Source organism: Plecotus auritus (assembly GCF_963455305.1).
Source record: "Plecotus auritus genome assembly, chromosome: 5".
In the NCBI taxonomy this organism is placed as follows: Eukaryota; Metazoa; Chordata; class Mammalia; order Chiroptera; family Vespertilionidae; genus Plecotus; species Plecotus auritus.
The window spans coordinates 99,191,934-99,214,951 of NC_137776.1; the positions used below are offsets into that span (position 1 = coordinate 99,191,934).

General features: G+C 45.1%; 1 protein-coding gene across 2 annotated transcripts in view; it reads right to left on the bottom strand.

The window, feature by feature from the left end:
* The window catches only part of SAP130 (Sin3A associated protein 130), a 107,786-nt gene that overhangs the window by 78,616 nt on the left and 6,152 nt on the right, over nucleotides 1-23,018 (bottom strand). For both annotated transcript variants that reach the window (XM_080670468.1, XM_080670469.1), the window contains exons 3-7: nucleotides 15,750-15,985; nucleotides 14,192-14,350; nucleotides 12,674-12,785; nucleotides 10,280-10,404; nucleotides 7,649-7,773 (exon numbers count right to left, since the gene is read on the bottom strand). In XM_080670468.1, coding sequence (XP_080526594.1) covers nucleotides 7,649-7,773; nucleotides 10,280-10,404; nucleotides 12,674-12,785; nucleotides 14,192-14,350; nucleotides 15,750-15,985 — 757 coding nt within the window. The remainder of the gene's footprint in view (nucleotides 1-7,648; nucleotides 7,774-10,279; nucleotides 10,405-12,673; nucleotides 12,786-14,191; nucleotides 14,351-15,749; nucleotides 15,986-23,018) is intronic.

Consider the following 23,018-nt stretch of genomic DNA (forward strand, 5'->3'; position numbering starts at 1 on the left):
AAAGGTATTCTTTAAAAAGAGGAAGAAGAAGAAAAAGGCAAAGATAAAGATTATGAACAACAAATACATATCTATCAACAAGTGGATCTAAAAATCAAGTGAATAAAAAATCTAATGAACAGAATAAACTGGTGAATATAATAGAATCAGAGGCATAGAAAGGAAGTGGACTGACAATTCTTGGGGGGAAAGGGGTGCGGGGTGAGGGAAGAGACTGGACAAAAATCGTACACCTATGGATGAGGACAGTGGGGGGGAGGGGTAAGGGCAGAGGGTGGGGTGGGAACTAGTTGGAGGGGAGCTATGGGGGGAAAAAGAGGAACAATTGTAATAATCTGAACAATAAAGAAAACAAAAAGGGGAAAAACAAACAACAAAAAACAAAACAAAAACAAGCCACTCACACACACACCCAAACCAAAACCACACACACTCACAAACCTTTGTGCTCACTATTTGTGGAGCTCCCTGGATTTTGCTCTGATGTTGCTGACTGTGGTCCCCTGGTGTGTCTATCCTGGGCCTCTTGGTAGCTTCTCTGGTGCAAGACAATGTGAGTCATTGTCCCTTTCTGACCCTGGGGTGCGCATGGGTTCAGGCCCAATAGGCTGAAGCCCCTAGTAGTCAAGCGGTCCAGGCATCCTTAGGCCAGAGGCTTGGTCTGCCTCAAGTCTCACAACCTGATTGTACCTGTTTCTGACCTGTTCTACCTTCCCCCAGAGTTGGGCTCTGAGGGGATATCCTGGTCTTGGTTGGAATGGTTGGAATGGGGTGTGTGTGGGGGGGTACGGTTTGGGAGGGCCTCTTCTTCCAATGCCTCAGCTCTTCCTGGTTTGCTGGCACTTCCTCGAGCCACCTGCAGGTGGTCCAGCCTTGGGCTCTTCCCCGAGCTGAGGTTGCAGCAGGTTGGGTCAGAAGCAGCTGCTCTGCAGGTGGGAAAGAGGACACCTCTCCTGCATTCCAAGTGGGCAGGGCTGATCCTCCTTCCTGGTCCTATTCTACTCAATAGTACTATTTCCTCCAAGAAATAAAGGGTCCCCCATATTCAATGTTGGATGTGTCCTTCAGACCCCTCCCTTGGAGGCTGGCCTTAAGCTATACTGTGAGATCCCCTGCCACTGATCAGGAAGAGCTTCCCAGACTGCATGCTAGCGGGTGCTAGGTGCTAGCGCTCCTCTATCCAGGGACGTCAGCCCAGGCTTCCATCCTGCACCCACTCTGCAATCTCCACAGTCAGTGCCATCTGGGCTTTGTCTCTCAGTCCCAGGCCCTCCTGTCTCACCAACAGACCTTCAGCCTCTTCAGGATCCTCAGGCCCTCAGTTCCAATAGGTCCAGGGCAGGGGAGGCTGCATCCTGCCCTTCAGCACAGTTCCTGCTTCCAAGCCCTGATGGTGGAGCAAGCAGCTGGACTCTAGGGCAGCGGTGGCAGCACAGTAGTGTTGGCAGCACAGTTGCAGTGGCACTGGCAAGTCCACAGCAGGGGCAAGAGTCCTGCCTGATCAGTGGTGCTTGTGCAATAGTCGCAAAGGCTGGGTCCCAGTTGGACATGTGGGGTCAGGGTGGGTGGATGCCAGGTGCGTGAGGTCCTGCGGTTGTCTACTGCGCGCACCTCGGTTCAGGCAGTATCTGTTGTGGTTAGATGGGGTCCAGGCTGCATCCTCAGTGGGCGTGCAGGATCTCGGGTCAGGGGGGGGTTGGCTGCATGTGGGTTCAGTCAGGGTGGTGGTGAGGCCACTCCTCGGGAGGAAGACCTTGTAAAATCTTCAAGATGGTGCAGTCTCCGAGCCCGAGCCCTGCTCAGGGAGTGGCTGTGATAGTAGCAATGGCTCCTGGGACAGGAGAGCCTGAACTGCCCACCCCTGAGCCTCCAGCTGTGCGATCAGACTGACACCCATACAAATCTCCACACTCACCCTCTCACTCACATTCTTACCCTCACTCCAGTCCAGCCAGCTGCCATGTTGGAAAAGAAAAAAAGGTGATATTCTTTATTCTTGCTTGTGTTGCCATTCCTGGACCTAAAGCATTTCATGGCTACCATGAACTCCATGCTGTCTTTCATCTGGCTACACGCTTGCCATACAGCCACTGAAGCTTCATAGTGCAGATGAAAAACGGGGAGCCATTTATATTGGGTCCAGCATTTGCCAGGGACAAGATGCCAGGACCCATATGCTCTCTCTCTCTCCCTTCCTCTCTGAAATCAATATATATATATATATATATATATATATATATATATATACCCTAATAAAAGAGAAATATGCAAATTGACCATACCTCCGTGACACCCACCAACTAATCAGGAGTATGCAAATTAACCCAACAAAGATGGTGGGTTAATTTGCATATGCAGGCATAAAGCAAAGACTGAAGACAACTGAAGACTGAAGATGACTGAGGACTGAAGACTGAAGAGGCTTGGCTTCTCCACTGCGGCCGGAGCAGAGAAGCCTCAAGGCTTGCCTTCTCCGCTGTGGATGGAAGACATTCTTATCATCAAATTTTTCCCCATAGTCCAGCCAACTTGGCTCAGTGGGTTGAGCATTGACCTATGAACCAGAAAAATCACATCTGATTCCGTCAGGGCATATGCCCGGGTTGCAGGCTCAATCCCCAGTTTGAGGGGCATGCAGGAGGCAGCCAATCAATGATTCTGTCTCATCAATGATGTTTCTCTCTCTCCCTCTTCCTCTCCCATTCTCTCTGAAATCAATAAAAATATATTCAAAAATAATTTCTCCTCATAGATGGACTTGCAGCCTGTGCCATTATGGTGTGTGAAATCACCAGCCTGACATATAAATCCTAGAATAATTCTGAGAAAGCAGGAACCTTTATAACCAAATCCTTTCTCCCCAGTGCTCAGAGAACAAGGTTTCTGCTGTCTTTGGAACTTTTATCTGCAAACAGCTTGAAGATGAACTGGCCCAAGGGTCACCATCCACAGTGATTTCCAAAACATGGTGGGATTCACCATGGCAGGGAACGGGCAGCTCCAAGGTGCAGCCCTCTCCAAGGCCTCAAAGGTTTAAATGTCTTGCTCTCTCTCTTCTCCTTCCTGCACCCCTATGCTGCAAATACTGGTACACTTGAAGTTGTTCCAGAGGCTCCTTACACTATCCTTATTTTATTGGGTTCTTTTTTCTTTTTGCTGTCCTGATTGGGTGTTTTTGGCTTCCTTATATTCCAAATCAGAGAACGAAATTTGATTCTCAGCTTCATCTACTCTACTGTTGATTTCCTGTAATTTTTTATTTCAGTTAGTATATTATCCTTCATTCCTGTTTTGTTTTTTTTAATGCTGCTGAGGTGGGTTGTATACACCCTCCCGTTGTATTGAGCCTTGATTGCTGTTGACACATCAATGAGAGGGACTGACTCCCAGGTCAATCCAGTGCAAGAACTGGCTACCGCGAATGACCACCGAGGACTCACTTCAGCAAGGCTCTGGTGCCCACTGAGTCTACCCCTTGAGTGTGATGCTGTGGAAGTGATGTTGGTGTGACGCTGTGGTTGGGGGTGTCGCAACATGATCTGCAGTTGCCAACAGGATGCACATGCCCTGGCTGTGGGTCCTCCAGGGAGAGGCTGACCTAGGCTGCAGGTTCCATCCCTGGTCAGATGTTTCTCTCTCTGAGCTTAGAATTCAGGTGAGGCCCCCCTCGCAGATGTTGAAGAAAAATTTCACACACCAAAGGTCAATCTGGAACCAGCTTTTGCCCCCCAGGAAGGATGGGACAGGAACCCCAACCTGCTACAAATTAACTGTGGCTGTTCCTGCCCAACTCCACAGGATCCTATAAACCGTTCTTTTAAAAATAATAATAATAATAATAATAATAATAATAATTATTGTTGGAAGTATTATATACTAGTGGCCCGATGCACGAATTAATATTCGTGCAAGAATGGGCCTTTGTTGCCCTGGCTGCTGACACCGTCTTCGCTGTGGCTGGAGCAGCCTTTCTGCTCCAGCCCGGAGCCGCCTTTCTGCCTTCCCACGCTGCCAAAGAGGCCCTGAGCAGCTGGGGTGGTGCGGAACGCCTGTGTCGTCACCATGGCAACAACGCAAGCATCCCGCCCCGTCCCCGGCCGCTCCTGCATATGCAAATTAACCCATCTTTGTTGGGTTAATTTGCATACTCACTCCTGATTGGCTGGTGGGTATCGCAAAAGTACGGTCAATTAGCATCTTTTATTAAGTAGATAGCCCCCTTTTTCCCCCCACTGGCCCCCTCTTGCCTGCCCCAGGCCCTCACAGGCCCATTGTCATGCCTATATGCAAACAAGGTCTTTGGTTGACTACCTCCCCGCCCCCGCAAGCCTTCCCTCTGAGATTCCCCACTCTGTCCCATGCCTAATAAGCCCTTCTCGAAGAAAGTAAGAGAATTTCATTCCACCAAGTAATGAAAAACAACAAAATAATCAAATACTGATAGAAAGGATTGAAACATTTAACAGCCACCTACCACCTAAATTTTTATTTTAACTTTCCTTCTTTTTCTCTCTTGAATCAGTTTAATCATCATTGGTTTATCTGCTCTTTGGGAGATTGGTAGAATTCAGTGAAATAATCTGGTCCTGGTGCTTTTCTGGGAGATAGTACTTCAAAATTTTATTCTATTTCGTCTATGGAAAATGGTCTGCTTAAATTTTCTATCTCCAGAATTCAAAGGGAGTTAGATACTAGAAATTTATCACATTTATATAAGTAGAAAAATCATCTGATCATTAGGGTTTTTGTTTAATTCACTAATGTATTTCTAGTGTCTAGAGCACTGACTGGTACACAATAAATATTTGTTGTATGAATGAATGCTGAAGCAATCTCACAAAATTCAATGTCCATTTTTTATTAAAAACTTAATATACTAGAAAAAAATAGATGCTCCAATAACACGGGGGGGAAAAAACCCCACTCTAGCCCTAGTTTTCATTATGTACATATTTATACCTTTGAGTTTCAACATACCACCTAATCTATTAACTTTTTAAAGGTAATATAAAGTTAAAATGACTACACACAGTCTATTTTATGTTGGGTAGTTGTGTCTCTTTGTACCTCAGGCAATATATTCAATTACCAACGAAGTAATGTGTTCTCATTTTATTGAAGAGAGGACTAAAAATGAGGGAAGCTGAGAAGCTTGCCTGTTGTCACACAGCTAGTAAATGATAGAGCTAATAGTTAAAGCTGAGTTCTAGGCACTATATTCTGCATTTAAATGTTATTTTCTTCCATTTGGTTCTAGGCCCTTATTACTCTACTAATAGCCGTGCACTCAATTAAATTGTTCGGGTTCCCTAGGCCTAGCTGCAATCAGGGCCATGTCCACTGCCCAGCGTCACTCCTCCACCTCCGTGGCCCCTGCCCCATGAACCTCCACGCTAACAGTCCCCGCCCCATGAGGCTCCTCGGGCTCTGCTGCCCACGCTGCACGATGTTCTTCTGCCTCAGCAGCCCCTCGAAACTCCATGCTCACCGCCCCTGCCCTGTGACGCTCCTCAGCCTCCGCAGGCCCGCCCTGCCACACCGTGAGAGCTGGACCGGTTCTTTGGTCATTTGGGCCCACAGTTCCCTCCTCCCAGCCACCGCCACGGGCGGCCAGGGGCCCACAGCTCCAGCTCCCTCAGCGCCCTAGCCTGGCGTCCGGTTGATCCTGTGGTCATTACTGGTCATTACGAACCCAGGTTTGTTTGTTTTTTAATATATTTTATTTTATTTATTTTTTAAAAAATATATTTTATTGATTTTTTACAGAGAGGAAGGGAGAAGGAGAAAGAGTTAGAAACATCGATGCGAGAGAAACATCGATCAGCTGCCTCCTGCACACCCTCTACTGGGGATGTGCCCGCAACCAAGGTACATGCCCTTGACCGGAATCGAACATGGGACCCTTCAGTCCACAGGCCGACGCTCTATCCACTGAGCCAAACCGGTCAGGGCACGGACCCAGGGTTTTTATATATTAGGATTGATTTCTCCTGAATAGACTCAGATACCTCACACATTTAATTGTAGGTCAATGACTTCCAAATCCATTCTCTCTTCAACCACCTGTTAACCATAGCCATTGGATAGTCCCCGAGAAACCCAGTATTCTAAGTACAACCTTCTTTCTTGTCTTTGTTTCCTTTCAATGTACTTGGTCCGGCAAGAAGGAAATTCAGGCAGAGTCCCAGACTCCTCGCTGTTCTAGTCTCTCCTGCCTCCACCTGGTCATGGAGTTTTAGTGAGAACCTCTAGTTTTTGACAGCTCTATTCCTCATACCTACTACTCCTTCTTTCCTTTAGTGAATCACTTTGTTTCTACTGCCAAAGGTTTTCGCTGGCATCCACACACAGTGACAAATCAAGAAAGACCACCAGAACTCTGTGTGCTCCTAGCAAGACTCAAATCCCACTGCCTGCCCCAAATACATTTCCACCCTCCCATTGTATTCTCTGGACTTACAATTCATCTTTAGTAAAATCCCATGTATCTTCCACCTCATCTCTGAATATACCCTTACCTTCCTGCCCTAATGAATCTTGCTTCTCCTGTGAACACTTCTTCCCCTACAGCTCTCTCAACTGGGAGCCATTTTTCCCTCATAAACCTCTTGACAAACTATACTGTCGTCCTAAATTTTCTACTTCAGAACTCCTCCCTGGCTCCAAACTCGTATATTATCCTATCTCAATATCTCCACTTGGATGCTCAGAAGTCAGAACAACCTTAAAATACCCAGAACCAAAGTCTGGACTTCCTCCCCAAGACTTATCCCCACACTGTTCTCCATCTGAAGTTAATGCAACTCCATCCTCCTAGCTGCACAGCCCAACTAGTGCTGGCATAATCCTAACTCTTTTCTTTCTTCCATAGTTCTCTATGCAATTCCTCCAAAATCCTCTTGACTATCTTAAAAAATTCTATTCAGAATCTAAACCATGTCGTTTTACCCCCAACAATGATCTCTCCTGGATTTCTGCCATGCCCTTCTAAACCATTCCTCTGTTTCCAACTTTGCCCCTCTAAAGCCTACTCTATCCAGCAACCAGGCTGATCCTAAAACTTCAGATCATGGCACTGCCCTGCTCAAACTCCACTAAGGCTCTCCACTGAAGTCCAGCAAAGTCCAAATCGTAGTGTGGGCCATAATATCTGACATGATTGGGGAACCCTGTAAACTCCTAAAATAATCTCCTGCTGCTCCTTTTATGGGCAAACATATCCTGTCTCAGGGCCCCACTGTAGAATGCTCTTAGCCCGACAGCCATATGGTTATCACATTTGCTCAAATGTATTCTTATCAACAAAGCCCTCCCTGGTTACGTTATGGAAAACTAAGCTCCTGTCACTCCAAATGTCATTAACCCTACCTAATTTTCCCCAAAAACATTTTTCATCATCTAAAGAAATACACACACACACACACACACACACACACACACACACACACATATTTATTGTGTCTCCAGACCCTAAAAACAGAAACTCTGAGGCAGGAATTTGTTTTATCCTCGGTAATTAGAACACCAAATAGCTTATTTTAAAAAGGACTCAATAAGTATTTATTGAGTTAGAAAAGGCATTAAGGACAGAAAGGAAAAAGGGAGAGAAGAAGGAAGAATGGCTTGATCAGCAAACCCCCAAACATACCTAAGTGCTGAATCAGTAGCATGTGCTGCTGTTGTAGTAATGACTGGAGACTGAGCTCTGGTGGCTGAGACAGTTGCTACCACAGCAGGAGGGATGGTATTAGAAGTCGTCACAGGTGGACGAGACTACCAAGGTAGAGAAAAAAATATTTCACTTAAAACAAAAATCAAAATAACATATAGTAAGCCAAACACTAAAAGTATAATTTGAAACTTGGGCCTTCAAGTAAGTATGTTTATGTACCATTCTTATTAAGGAATTCTCTTTTTGGTTACGTTGTTATCCAAGAGTCAGAATTATAAAAAAGAAATCCAATTTTGGTTGGATAAAACTAAGTCCCTTCTTTCTAAGAACAACTGGATTAAAAATTCTGTCCTACTATCAGTGTCAGTACAAATTGGACCAAACCTTTCAGATCCAGATTTCCCACATGTCTGCTGGTGGCCCTGGTGCAGACATTTTACACTACCATGCAAACCAGTGCTGTCCGCAGAGGGCCTCCTCAGTCCCTGCACAGAGCGGCTGGCCCTCAGGGCATCCACGTTAGCGTACTAAAGGCAAACATACAGTGGTGGCATTCTTGCTGGCAAAAGATTCAGTGCCCAAATGCTCTCTGGAGGCGTTCACACGGACACACTTCCCTTACCGCTACATGTGTCTGTAAGACCTTCACTTGACAACTGAGTTCCACACGGGCTTCCCCTGCTTGTCCACTGTCAATTCTTCCATTCATCTGAGCTCCTCTCAGTGGGTCCTCTTTTTTGACCTTGTTACATATACTTAAATCTGCAAACTCAGCCCACTTTTTTTTTTTTAATCACAATATTTTTTATTGATTTCAGAGAGAGGAAGGGAGAAGGAGAGAGAGAGAGAGAAACATCATGATGAGAGAGAATTATTGATCCACTGCCTCCTGCATGACCCCTCCTGGGGATCGAACCTGCAACCCAGGCACGTGCCCTATCAGGAATCGAACCATGACCTCCTGGTTCATGGGTCAATGCTCAACCCCTGAGCAGCACCAGCCAGGCAAACCCTGCCAATTCTTGATTGCTGTGCTTCACCTTCCAACCTCTTCCCTATGTGCCTATGGTTACAGCTTGCTGTCTGACATGAGAGCTGCTTCCCTGTCCTCCTTGCTTGGTTCCCTCCTTCTCCAATCCTCCCTTAGATCCACATATCCTCCTGGGTGACCTAAACAGTTTCTAAGTGTTTTGTTAGCCAGCAAGGTCTTTTATTCTTTTTAATTAGAAAGCTCTCGGCTGGACATGTACTGCCCAGTGTCCTAAGTAGCACTTTTCCTTACTGTTTTAAACCTGTTTTGATACATATTACCAATCTGGTCCCCAAAAGCATGTGAATTTCCCCCTCCTACATGTAATTCAGCTATGTTAATCTTTCACAGATACTTGTCCAGGGGTCCTCAAACTACGGCCCGCAGGCCACATGCGGACCACCGAGGACATTTATCCGGCCTGACGGGTGCCGCTGCCTGTCCTGCTTAGCAGCCGACTAGTCCCGGGCCTGCAGTGCACATAGGAATTTGTTCATAGTTTTTTTGTTTTTTTTTTAACTATAGTCCGGCCCTCCAACGGTCTGAGGGACAGTGAACTGGCCCCCTGTTTAAAAAGTTTGAGGACCGCCCTAACCGGTTTGGCTCAGTGGATAGAGCGTCGGCCTGCGGACTGAAGGGTCCCAGGTTCGATTCCGGTCAAGGGCATGTACCTGGGTTGCGGGCACATCCCCAGTAGGGGGCGTGCAGGAGGCAGCTGATCGATGTCTCTCTCTCATCGATGTTTCTAACTCTCTATTCCTCTCTGTAAAAAATCAATAAAATATATTTTAAAAAAAAAGTTTGAGGACCCCTGTAACTTGTCTGACCATACATTATTCAAAAAACTTAAGTAGCTCTCTGCAGCGTACAAAATCAAGTTTACATTCCATATCTTAAGAGTTCTGTTTTGAGACACGACAATATCACTTAATCGTACATTATACTTCAGTAGTATTGAGACTGCAAATTTCCTTGAAAAGAAGCTGAAAAGCATACATAGACTGTCTTCCTCAAAAAGTATACATATGTGCATAAAACATTTAGGGGTTCATAAACCCCTATCCAAATTAGAGCCGCTCAGCTCTAACTAGCCTTTACTAATAAACATTTTATGTAACAATCACTGTCTTCCTTGTCACTGCTCATTGCATTGCCCCTCACTTCCTCTTCACTTCTTTGAATCCTCGTTACCACCCTCATCCTAACAGAAAGCCTTGCCCTGGCCAGTGTGGCTCAGCTGATGGGAGTGTCGTCCCGTGCACCCAAAGGTTTCAGGTTTGATCCTGGTCAGGCACATACGGAGGCAACTGATGGATGTTTCTCTCACACTGATGTTTGTCTTTCTCTCTTTCTCCCTTCCTTTCTCTAAAATCAATAAAAACATCCTGGGGTAAGGATTAAAAAAAAAAGCCAATTTTCTTTACTACCTCTTCTAAATTCTTACAGAAGATCAGGCATTGTATACAATTCAACCTTCCCTTCACTTGAGGTCAAAGGACTCTCACTGCCTAACAGAATGAATGACTCAAGAGTAGGTATTCACACTTCCTGGTTGACTCCCCACACCCTACACGTACCTGGATTGGCTGGTGAATAATGTGCTGGACTGCTGGTGGAGCTGCTGCAGCATTTGGCAACTGGGAAGTCGGCCTCAGGACTGTGGTTACTTTAGAACTAGACATCACAGCAGCAGCTGCTGCACCTGGAAAACATTTTTTTCATTAGTAGACTCAAAATTTAAATAGTTCTCATTACATTCCTTGGGAATATAATCAGAATTCATAAAACTCAATGTCAGTATTCATTGGAAATTCTTCCTATATCATCACATAGAAAATTAAGAAAATGTGCACTCAAGGGCTGAGATTTAACAAGTTTACTGCTCTGTATTGCTTCTTGAAACACATTCTTAAGTGAAATTGGCTGCTTTTTTGTTATTTTTTTAGCTGCAAGTATGTAGCAATGAAGCAGTGAGTAGCCTGGTTTAGTGCCACTGCTGATGCAGGCCAACGCTCCAACAGTCTAACCACCAGACAGACAGGGAGAGTTCACTGGATCCACCACTGCCTTTGCACCATCAGTGCAAATGCCAACACTGTGACAAGGCAGACGATGACTTAGTATGTTCATGAAAAATTTCGATCTTACAAAGATGCCTTGCCATATGTGAGCCTCACTCTGTGACCCACTAAGTTACGTTAAGACAGAGTCAACCTGATTTTGTATTTGTTAACCTCATTTTGCAAGCAATGATTTTATACGCTCCATTAGAAGGTAACATTTTTGACCAGGTAGTTGAGAAAACTCATTTAAATTTAGTAACTCATAACTGATTTGAACTTAATTGAAAAAATATATTCATCTTACTGCTATGGGAGTAAAAAATTTTGGTTAAAACTTTAAACATATAGGAATTAGTATTTGCAACTCATCAGTATTTGTATTTGCAACTTATTAAAAACTAGAGGCCTGGTGCATGAAATTCGTGCATGGGGGGGGTGTCCCTCAGCCCAGCCTGCACCCTCTCCAATCTGGGACCCCTCGAGGGATGTCTGACTGCCCTCTCACAATCCAGGACTTGCTGGCTCCCAACTGCTCACCTGCTTGCCTTCCTGATTGGCCCTAACAGCTTCTGCCTGCCAGCCTGATCACCCCCTAACCACTCCCCTGACAGCCTGATTGATGCCTAACTGCTCCCCTGCCAGCCTGTTTGCCCCTAACTGCCTTCCCCTGAAGGCCTGGTCACCCCTAACTGCCCTCCCCTGCAGGCCTGGTACCCCCCAACTGCTCTCTCCTCCAGGCCTGGGTCCCCCCCCAACTGCCCTTCCCTGCAGACCCAGTCACCCCCACTTCTCTCCTCTGCCGGCCGGGTCAACCCTAACTGCCCTCCCCTGCTGGCCTGATTGCCCACAACTGTCCTCCCTTGCAGGCCTGGTCCCTCCCAACTGCCCTCCCCTGCTGGCCATCTTGGGTCCACATGGGGGCAGGATCTTTGACCACATGGGGGCAGCCATCTTGTGTGTTGGAATGATGGTCAATCTGCATATTACTCTTTTATTAGATAGGATAGAGGCCTGGTGCATGGGTGGGGCCAGCTGGTTTGCCCTAAAGGGTGTCCCGGATCAGGGTGTGGGTTCCCTTGGGGCGTGGGGTGGCCTGGGCGAGGGGCCTGTGGTGGTTTGCAGGCCGGCCATGCCCTCTGGCAACCCAAGTGGAGGCCCTGGGATCTGGGATTATCTTCTGTAATTGAAACTTTGTAGTCTAGAGTGGAGCCAAGCCTTCTGGCTCTGTGGCAGCAGCCATTTCTGTTGGGATTTATGTATCTTCTATAATTGAAACTTTGTAGCCTTAAGTGGAGGCCAGGGCTGCAGAAGCTTGGCTTCCTCCATCGCCAGGGGCAACCCTATCCTCCTGCTCTTTCCAGCTCCGTGGCTGCCGCCATTTCTGTTGGGATTTATGTATCTTCTATAATTGAAACTTTGTAGCATTGAGTGGAGGCCTGGGCCGGCAAGGGCAGGTGGAAAGCTTGGCTTCCTTCATTGCCAGGGAAACCCAAGCCTCCCTCCTGCTCTCTGTGGCTGCAACCTTCTTGGTTGGGTTTATTTGCATATTCCCTCCTGATTGGCTGGTGTGCGTGGCTTGTGGGTGTAGCGGAGGTGTGGTCAATTTGCATATTACTCTTTTATTAGATAGGATAAGACCATGTTTAGGCTATCATAGCCTTGAGAAGTTCTTTAAAGAGACAATTTTTAGACATTAAAAATCTAAATTGCTTTAAGTTTACACACACATACACATACTTGTTGTATCTATAATATGCACATACTACACGATGCTAAAAACATGTACTGCGTTTATTTCTGCTGTCTTGTAATGTGAATAAACTGATTCCGGATATATTTTGTGTAACCATACCTTCTACCAAATGTATATTGCATTTTGAGAATTTGAACAAAATGTAGAGACTTTACCTCGAGGTAAATGAGAAGCTCCAATGTGTAGAGGGGGCCCAGGTGTACTGCTGCGGATAATGGACATCTGCACATTGGTGGTCATGATGTGATGCAGGTTACTGGGATGGCCCTGCAACAGACAGGATGCAATGTTCTCTACCTTAGTCGTTGCACCTATTGCTTAGACGTTGCTTCTAGGAAGTCAGCTATCTCCAAATGTGGACCAGGCTGCTCCTTTCACAGAGCACATTGCCCAGGGAAAGGACATTGAGCTCTTCCCCACAGCACACTGCATGGGGGCCTGTGGGGCAGGCATGGTGAGTGACTGTGAGAACACACCCACTAGCTAGACCCTGGGACAGATGCCACAATGGACTGGCCACTTCTTGGCACTCTCATCTTCAATATTAGTCTTTCAGGCTTGTTTTCTGTCTCGGCCAAAAGCTTATTTTTCCCTATTCTCACCATTTCCTTCGCATGCCACTGCAGTCATCCATTCTTTATGCTCTGTTTCTAAGTAAATGTCAGTTAGCATCCAGCAAGTACTCCCATACCGGTTCTTCAGCTTACCCCTAAACACCCCTTCCTCAACTTCTGAGAGTACTCAGCAATGGGACAAAAGTAACACACAATGCGTGTTTTTGGAATACCAATTTTTTTTTCTTGAAAACTTAAAGGGAAAGTTTTGAGATTTAGTTTTTTTTCCATTGGTAATTTAAAATATTTAAGTAAATCAAATATTGTATATATTATGCAGAAGGATTACATTTTCAAAAAAAAATTTTAAGTTAAAACACAAGACTTCAAGCCCTAGCCGGGGTGGTTCAGTGGATCTAGTGTCTGCCTGCAGACCAAAGGGTTCCAGATTCGATTCCAGTCAAGGGCATGTACCTTGGTTGCAGGCTTCTCCCTGGCCCAGGCTCTGGTCAGGGTGCATGCAGGAGGCAACAAATCGATGTGTTTCTCTCACATCAGTATTTCTCTCTGTCTTTCCCTCTCTCTAAAAATCAATGGAAAAATACCCTTGGGTGAGGATTTAAAAAAACCAAACACACACACACACCAAAAACCCCCATAAGACTTAAAAATAAATAACTGTTCATGATTGGTGAGCTGCTTGAGAGAACCCGCCAGTCACTCAAGAGAGATACACTTGTTGTCCTCAGAGCAAAACCTAGAAAAGCACTACTGCTGTGCGAGTTCTCAACCCACCCAAATTTTGAATTATAACCAAGCACAACTGGACTCTGAGCGCAAGGACATGGACTGTCTTATCTAGATCTGTATCTTAGGGAAGGTAGTGCCTCACACATAGCAGATCTCAGTGTCTACTGGCTAAATGACAGACCACTGTGCATATGGGTTTTATTCACTGTAGCTACTTCTCTCTCAAATCTACCATCTTCCTCTTGCAGATATGAATGCCTGTTTAATTTTTTACTTAGTGCAGTGCCTAATACACTGCTGACATTCAATAAATAATGATCTATAGTTTGGCATCTCAGTTTGAAAATTAGTAGATTAAGAGGGAAAAACCTGTTGTCCACTGATTGTTGCCACAGGAATGGCTGAAGCTTGAGGGATGCTGCTCTCCATGGTAACTGTAACCTGCCCTGGAACCTTGGGGGGAAGTGACAAGGTAGAAGGTGGAGCAGGAGCGATGGGACGGCTAGGCATCGTGGGCTTCGGGGGTGGCTGCAAACCAAAAAGTACACGAAACATCCATAACATTTTATTAGTAATGTATTTCGTTCTAAAGTTAAAGGTACACAAGTCAACCCTGGAGAGTGCCAGGAAAGATGCCAGAAGCCTTATATGTTTCCTCTCTCATCATCATAGCTTTTCCATTGGAGTATTAGCATTTCAATTGCACAGATGACAAACATGCAAAACAAGTCTGTCATTTGCTCAAAGCCACACAAAGAGCAACAACTGGAATGGGGCATAAAGTCCACATCTGTATGGCTTACAGCCCACATTCTCCTATACAATGCTGCCTCCCCCAAGAGTGAGCAGAAGTAAACAAAACTCACAGTAACTGAAACATGACTACAAGGTAATATACAAGGCAATATTCTCATATATCCCCAAATTAGCAAGCTATTAAAAGAAAACCTTGGGCCCTAGCTGGTAGAGCATCAGCCTACGAACTGAGGGCTCCTGTGTTTGATTCTGATCAAGGGCACATGCCCGAGTTGTGGGCTCGATCCTCAGTGTGGGGCGTGCAGAAGGCAACTGATCAATGATTCTCTCTCATGATTGATGTTTCTCTCCCTCTCTGACATCAATAAAAATATATCTTAACAAACAAACAAAATACCCACACACAGGAAAAATAAAACCTTGGCCCTGGCCAGGTAGCTCAGTTGGCTGGAGTGTCCTCCCATACACTGAAAGGGTGTGGCTTCAATTCTCCGTTGGAGCATGTAACTAGGTTGTGGGTTTAATCCCCACTCAGGGCATGTATGGAAGGCAACCAATTGATGTTCCCTCTCACATGGTTTTTTCTCTTTCTCCCTCTCTAAAAAAGATCAGTAACCATATCCTTGTGTGAGGATTAAAACCAAACCAAACCTTGGAGAAGAGTGCCACTCCAGCCGTAGCCAATTTGGCTCAGTGGATAGAGCATCGGCCTGAGGACTGAAGGGTCCCAGGTTCGAATCCGGTCAAGGGCACATGCCTGGGTTGTGGCTCGATCCCCAGTGGGGGCATGCAAGAGGCAGCCAATCAATGATTCTCTCTCATCATTGATGTTTCTATCTCTCCCTCTCCCTTTCTGAAATCAATTAAAAAAAAAAAAAAGAGTGCCACTCCAAGAGAATCATTGATCAAAAATCAATGATTTAGCATGTCTATAACTTGAATAAAATCAATGTCAAATGAGTACTGGAAAAGTTCCTATGATGCCAACTGCTCAGCCGCATAAGACTAGACACTGCAGAACAGAACTCAGAGTTCCAGAGAAGAGCTGAACTGATAGGTCAAAACAAACTATGATACTAGGATACAGCCTAAAACTTTGTGAAAACTGTCAGCAATATTACAGCCAATCTTTAGCTGTGGTTCAACGTGAAATTTTAAACCTCTGCATTACCTTCATAAGTCCCTCTGAAAATGAGAGTGGCACTGCAGGCGTCAGATGTGCTGGTGGGGCTGTCACAGTGACAGGGGTGCCCGATGCAACAGCGTGGTGTGTAGACAGCATCTGCACCTGTGGATAGGGCCTTACCACAACGGGCTCTTGCTTCTCTTCACGGGCCTGGAGGGAGCTGCTGGAACCCATGTGCTCCCTGGCAGTGACTTCAGCATCTCGAGAAGATTCATCATTGACTAGTAAAGATGAATAAGGGTAACACAGCATGTCACACCTTTCCAATATTAATTAATATAACAGCATATGCAAGAGTGGAACTTGCAGTTAATTTCAGTTGATAAACTGACAATTTCCTTGCAAGGTTTTCTTAAGAGAATTTGGGCATTAAGTTCCCCTGATGGAGAGCAAACCAAAAGTCACACCTGAGAGACACGGGACTTATTTTGGTTCCTGTGGCTTTCCCATTCCTATGAACAAAGGACTTGACAACTACTAAAATGAGCTCAAATTACTTAAAGTGCAATACATGATATAATTTCATTTGAAGTATTTATTTAAAATGTTATAAAAACTAACATTAAAAAGATAATCTAAGCCCTGGCCACTGTGGCTCAATTGGTTGGAGCATCGTCCTAGACACTGAAGGGTCACGGGTTCAATTCCAGTCAGGCACATACCTAGGTTGTGGGTTTAATCTCCGGTCTGGGGCAAATTATTATTACTTTGTTTTGTTTTTTAATGAAGGCCATTTTTTTTTCATTCAGATTCTTTTTTTTTTCTTTTAATCCTCACCTAAGGATATGTTTTCATTGATCTTGAGAGATGGATGGAGAGAAACATAGATGTGAGAGAGACACATAGATTGGTTGCCTCCTGCATAAACCCCGACTGGGGCCAGGGATGGAGCCTGCAATTGAGATATGTGCCCTTAATTGGAATCAAACCCAGGTCCTTTCAGTCTGCAGGCCGTGGCTTTATCCACTGAGCCAAACTGGCCAGGGCTATTTAACTTTTTAATTGAAATAAAACCCTCATAAAGTGCACAAATGTTAATTGTACAGCTCAATGAACTTGCACAAACTGAATACACCCAAGTAACCAGCACCCCAGATCAAGAAACAGAACAGCCCAGCCAGCGTGGCTGTGGTTGAGCGTCGACCTATAAACTAGGTCACGGCTCGGTTCCCAGTTAGGGCACATGCCCGGGTTGTGGGATCTGTCCACAGTGTGGGGCATATAGGATGCAGCCGATCAATGATTCTCTCTCATCACTGATATTTCTATCTCCCTCTCCCTCTCTGAAATCAATATATATGGCACTAGAGGCCCTGGTGCACAAAATTTCGTGCACTGGGGGGCGGGGGCGCCTCAGCCCAGCCTGCGTCCTCTTGCAGTCCAGAAAAGTCAAAGCTGTAGTGATAGAAAACACATCAATGGTTTTTAAGGAGTAAATGTGGAAGGAAGAGAATTCACTGCAAAGGGCCATGACTGAACTTGTTAGATGGGAAATGTTCTATATCATGATTATGGTGTGGTTACAGTACTGTGTATTCTTTAAAAATGTACCTAATTTTAAACAAGGAATTAGTGGATTTTATGTGTAAATTGTACTTCAAAAATGGGGAAAAAAGCCCGGCTGGTGTGGCTCAGTGATTGAGTGTTAATCCATGAACCAAGACGTTGTTAGTTCTATTCCTTGTCAGGTCACATGCCCAGGTTGCAGGCAGAGAATCATTGATTGGCTGCCTCTTGCACACACCACACTGGGGATCTAGCCCACAACCAAGTTTGTGCACTGACTGAGAAGTGAACTCTTGGTTCATGGGTGGATGCTCAACCACTGGTCCACATTGGCTGGGCTACATATATACTTTGAGTCCTTTAATCATTTTAGGAAAAATTTTCCAAAAGTACAAGTGTTAGGTGAAAAGATGAATATATATTTAATATTTTGGCATATATTGACTTTTTTCCCAGATCATTCAGATTTTTCTAAATTTTGATTTTTAGAACCACTTTACCAAAGTGCAATCCTATATAATAAAAGCCTAATATGCTAAGTGTCTGGCTGTCGGTTCAATCAATCAAAGCGTAATATGCTAAGGTCGCCCAACTGCTGATAGGCCATTCATATATATATCTTCCTTTGTGAAGGGTATGCTTATATCTTTTTTCAAGTTTTTAATGTCTTTATTGATTTTTTAAGAGAGGGAGAGGGATAGATAGAATCATCAATGAGAAGGAAACATCATCAATAGGCTGCCTCCTGCATGCCCCCTATTGGGGATCAAGCCTGCAACCTGGGCATGTGACCTGACCAGGAATAGAATCAGCAACTTCTTGGTTCATGGGTTGACACTCAATCACTAAGCTACACCAGCCAGACTTATTATCCATTTTTAAATCAGCCTTAATGAAGTACAATTTACACATAAAATCCACTAATTCCTTGTTTAAAATTAGGTACATTTTTAAAGAGTACACAGTACTGTAACCACACCATAATCATGATATAGAACATTTCCCATCTAACAAGTTCAATCATGGCCCTTTGCAGTGAATTCTCTTCCTTCCACATTTACTCCTTAAAAACCATTGATGTGTTTTCTATCACTACAGCTTTGACTTTTCTGGAATTTCATATAAACAGAATCATACAACACATGGTCCCTTGTGTCTAGATTTTCTATTATGTTTTTGAGGTTCATCCATGTTGTTGTGTATACCAGTAAGTTTGTTTCTTTTTATTACTTAGTATTCCATTGAATGGGTAAAGCAAACATTGCTTATCTAGTCACCAGGTGAGAAAATTTGGGTTATTTTCAGGTTTTGGCTATCCCATATAATAAAGGACTAATATGCTAAGTGTCTGACCATTCAACCAGTTATTGTGACATGCACTGACCACCGGGGGGCAGGTGCTCCAACCAGTAGATTAGCTTGCTGCTGGGGTCCGGCCGATCAGGACTGGGCAAGACGGGTTGGACAAACCCTGGAGCCCTCCCACAGTCTCTCCCCAGCTAGCCAACCACCCACAGTCCCTCCCCGGCCGGCCGGCCCCAATTGTCCCTGATTGGGAATGGGAGCGTCAGGCTGGACACGGGCTGGACACGCCCTGGACAAATCCGGGCATGGGGCCAATTTCAGCCTGATCCCTGCAGGCCAGGCCGAGGGACCCCACTGGTGCATGAATCCATGCACTGGGCCTCTCGTTATGAATAATGTTTCAATAAACATTGAAGGTTAAGTCTTTGTATGTATATGTGTTTTCACTTGTCTTAGGTAAATACCTATGAATGGGACTGCTGGGTTGTATAGTCAATGTGTATTTATATAATCTTATAAGATACAAACTGTTTCTGAAAGTGGCTAGATTACTTTACATTTCTACCAACAATGTATGAGTTCTACTTGCCCCATAGAGACATCAGAGCTTGGTATTGGTGGTCTTTTCATTTTAGTGACTTCAGTGGATGTGTAGTGTTTCCCACTGGGGTTTTAATTTGCACTGCCCCGAAGGTTAATTCTGTTGAGTATCTTTTATGTGCTTATTTGACATTAAAAGAGTCTTTGGTAAAAGTTTCTATTCAAATATTTTGCCCATTAAAAAACAATCAGGAGCCGAAACCGGTTTGGCTCAGTGGATAGAGCGTTGGCCTACGGACTGAGGGGTCCCTGGTTCGATTCCGGTCAAGGGCATGTACCTTGGTTGTGGGCACATCCCCAATGGGAGGTGTGCAGGAGGCAGCTGATCGATGTTTCTAGCTCTCTATTCCTCTCCCTTCCTCTCTGTAAAAAAAAAATATCAATAAAATATACTTTAAAAAAAACAAAAACAAAAAAAAACAACAATCAGGATGTTTGTCTTTTTACTATTGAGTTACAAGAGTTCTTTATGAATTTAGGATATAAGTCCTTTGTAAATACATTTATTGCAAATTTTCTCTCAATCTGTGGCATACCTTTTTTTTTATTAACAGTGTCTTGACAAGCAGTCATTTTTAATGTATTAATTGCTTCTTTATACAGTGTTTTTTTGTGATGTAGGGCCATTTTTGCTTATTCTAAGGTGGCAAACATATTCTCCAATGTTTTGTTTTAGAAAATTTAAGTTTTATATTAGATCCATGATGACACATTTGGTGTTATCTTTTGTGTATGGTGAAGGTAAAGGTCAAGGTTCATTTTTGTCCACATGTGTATTCTGGTGTTCTGGCATTATTTTGTTGAAAAAAACTATCACTTCCCTATTTAATTACCTATGTACTTTTGTTAAAAATCAAGTGACCATTATGTGTGGATTTATTTATACTTTGTTCCAATGATACATACTTCTATCTTTATGTCAAAACTACACTGTTTTGATTAGTGTAGCTATACCAAGTCTTGAAGTAAGGCAGCAGAGTCCTCCAAATTTCTTTTTAGTCAAAAGTGCTTTGGCTATTTTATTTTAGGTCCTCAGGTTTCCACATAAATTTTACATTTAGGCTGTCAATTTTTACACTGAGCCTGATGGGATTTTTATTAGAATTTCTTTGAACCTATAGATCCCTTTGGTAGAACTGATCCCTTAAAAATACTGAATTTTCTGCCCTAGCCAGTTTGGCTCAGTGGATAGAGGGTCAGCCTGTGGACTGAAGGGTCCTGGGATCAATTGCAGTCAAGGGCATATACCGGTTGCAGCTTGATTCCTGGCCCTGGTCAGGGTACATGTGGGAGGCAACCAATCGAAGTGTCTCTCTCACATAGATGTTTCTGTCTCTCCCCCGCCTTTCCACTCGCTCTAAAAATAAATGAAAAAAAATATCCTTGGGTGAGGATTAACGAAAAAAAAATAAAATCCTAAGTTTTCCACCATTGCTGGTGTGGCTCAGTTGGTTGTCCCATGCACCGAAAGGTTGCTGGCTTGATCCTGGGGGTGGGAGGGACAGACATTGTAGGAGACAGCCTCCAATAGATATTTCTCTCTCTCTCCCCGTATAAAAATCCTATCTAATAAAGAGGGAATATGCTAATTAACCATCACTCCATCACAAAGATGGCTGCACCCACAGCTGAGGCCAAGTTCTCATAAGGAGCCTTAAGGAGCAATCAGCAAGGACCTGAGGCTATGCCCTCCCCCACCCCGTGGGGCTTGACAGGAGACCTCAGGCCGTGTCCCCCACCTGGCAGGGCTTGACAGGAAATCTCAAGGTGCGCTTCCCGTCCTGGTGCTGGGCTATGGAAACTGAGGCTGTGCCCCCCTCCCAATGCTGGGCCAGGGGACCTGAGGCTACATCCCCTGCCCGGTGGGGCTTGACAAGGGTTTGGATCTAGCCCAAGAGGGGGCAGGGGGACTGGCCAGGTCTGGGTCTCACACGATTTTGAGGCACATGTGGATGGCCAGGGACTTGACTCTGGGTCCCCTGGTGTGCCCCAGACTCTGACAGGAGGAAGGTTTTCATATACATTTTACTGATTTTCTTTCATCTCTGACACTTCTATTATAGTGAAAGGACAAATAGCAATATTAAATTATTTCCTCTAATTAATCTCCTTTTAATGTGCACGAATTTCGTGCACCGGGCCACTAGTAAACCATTAAAAAAAATACTGAGAGCCGAAACCGGTTTGGCTCAGTGGATAGAGCGTCGGCCTGCGGACTGAAAGGTCCCGGGTTCGATTCCGGTCGAGGGCATGTACCTTGGTTGCGGGCACGTCCCCAGTGGGAGGTGTGCAGGAGGCAGCTGATCGATGTTTCTCTCTCATCGCTGTTTCTAGCTCTCTATCCCTCTCCCTTGCTCTCTGTGAAATATCAATAAAATATTTAAAAAAAAAAAAAAACTGAGAACCAAGATGGTGGCATAGGTAAACACCTATACTCGCTGCCTCTCACAACCACATCAAAATTACAACTAAAAGGCAGAACTACTACCATCCACAACCGCGGGAAAGCTGGCTGAATGGATGTTCCACAATTAGAGAGGTGAAGAAAGCGTATTGAGACTGGTAAGAGGTGCGGAGACGCAGAAAGTGCTGGCACCTGGATGTGCTGCTCTTTTAATCAGGAGGGAGATACAAGCTCCCGCTTCCTCTCCAGTTCCGTGCGAGATTCTGGGGGACCCAGACACATACGGGGATAAACTGGACTGTCGGACATCAGGACAGGAACGCAAGGGCGGCTTTCTCTCAGAGGTGCTCGCAGCGATCATTGTTCCTGCACGGGGAGCAGGACGCGGAGACCCCAGGACCTCTCCGGTTCAGGGCTGACTGGCAGCCATTGCTGTTTGCTCCACGCTGGTGATTCCCAGAGATCCCACTCCACCCAATTTACAACCCCACCCAAGCTGTGTGCATTGGCTTTTGCATATGAATGGCCTGTCTTTCCTCTGCCTAAAACCTGTCAAACTGCAGCTGGGTCGAAGAGCCCCAGAGCTTCCGAAAGAAGGCCCAAAGCCCGGCAGCAGCAGCCAACCTTACTTCACAGCTGGGCCCCGTCTGGGCACTTCCAAACCCCATACAAAGAGGAAGAATCTGCAGATGTCTCTATAGCTCCTGCTGGGTGGCCCCAGATAGTGGCTGACCATGCACCTCCTTGGGGATCCAAGAGCCAGTGTACCCAGTGGTCAGTGGGAGACCATGCTGGACTACAACTCTTCTCATCCATAAGAGACACACTCAAGGGGCAGACTCAGTGAGCACCAAAGCCCCACTGAAGCAAGTCCTGCCCCATAAGGGTGTCTCCTGCACAACAGATCTTCCAGTGTAGACAAACCTGGTCATCACAGCCAATTGGCCTGGAGGTCAATTCCTCCCAGTGATACCAACAGCAATCAAGGCTTAACTACAACAAGACTGTACACACAGCCCACAAAGGGGTGCACCAAGAGCATCCACCTCAGGTGACTGGGCAGGCTGAGCCACTGGGCCCTATCACACAAGGCCACTCTATCAACCCAAGGAGACTTAGCAGCTACCCAGTACATAGAAACAAACACAGCAATCAAACAGAGAAACAGCCAAAATGCAGAGACAAAGAAACAAGTCACAAGTAAAAGAAATGGATGAAAACAAAATACTGACTATAGAGTTCAAAACAACGGTTATAAGGTTACTCAAGAATCCTATCTAATAAAAGAGTAACATGGGAATTAACCATCACTCCGCTACACCCACAAGCCACGCCCACCAGCCAATCAGGAACGAGTATGCAAATTAACCCAACCAAGATGGCTGCAGCCATGGAGCAAGCAGGAGGCTTGCATTTCCCCAGCAATAGAGGAAGCCAAG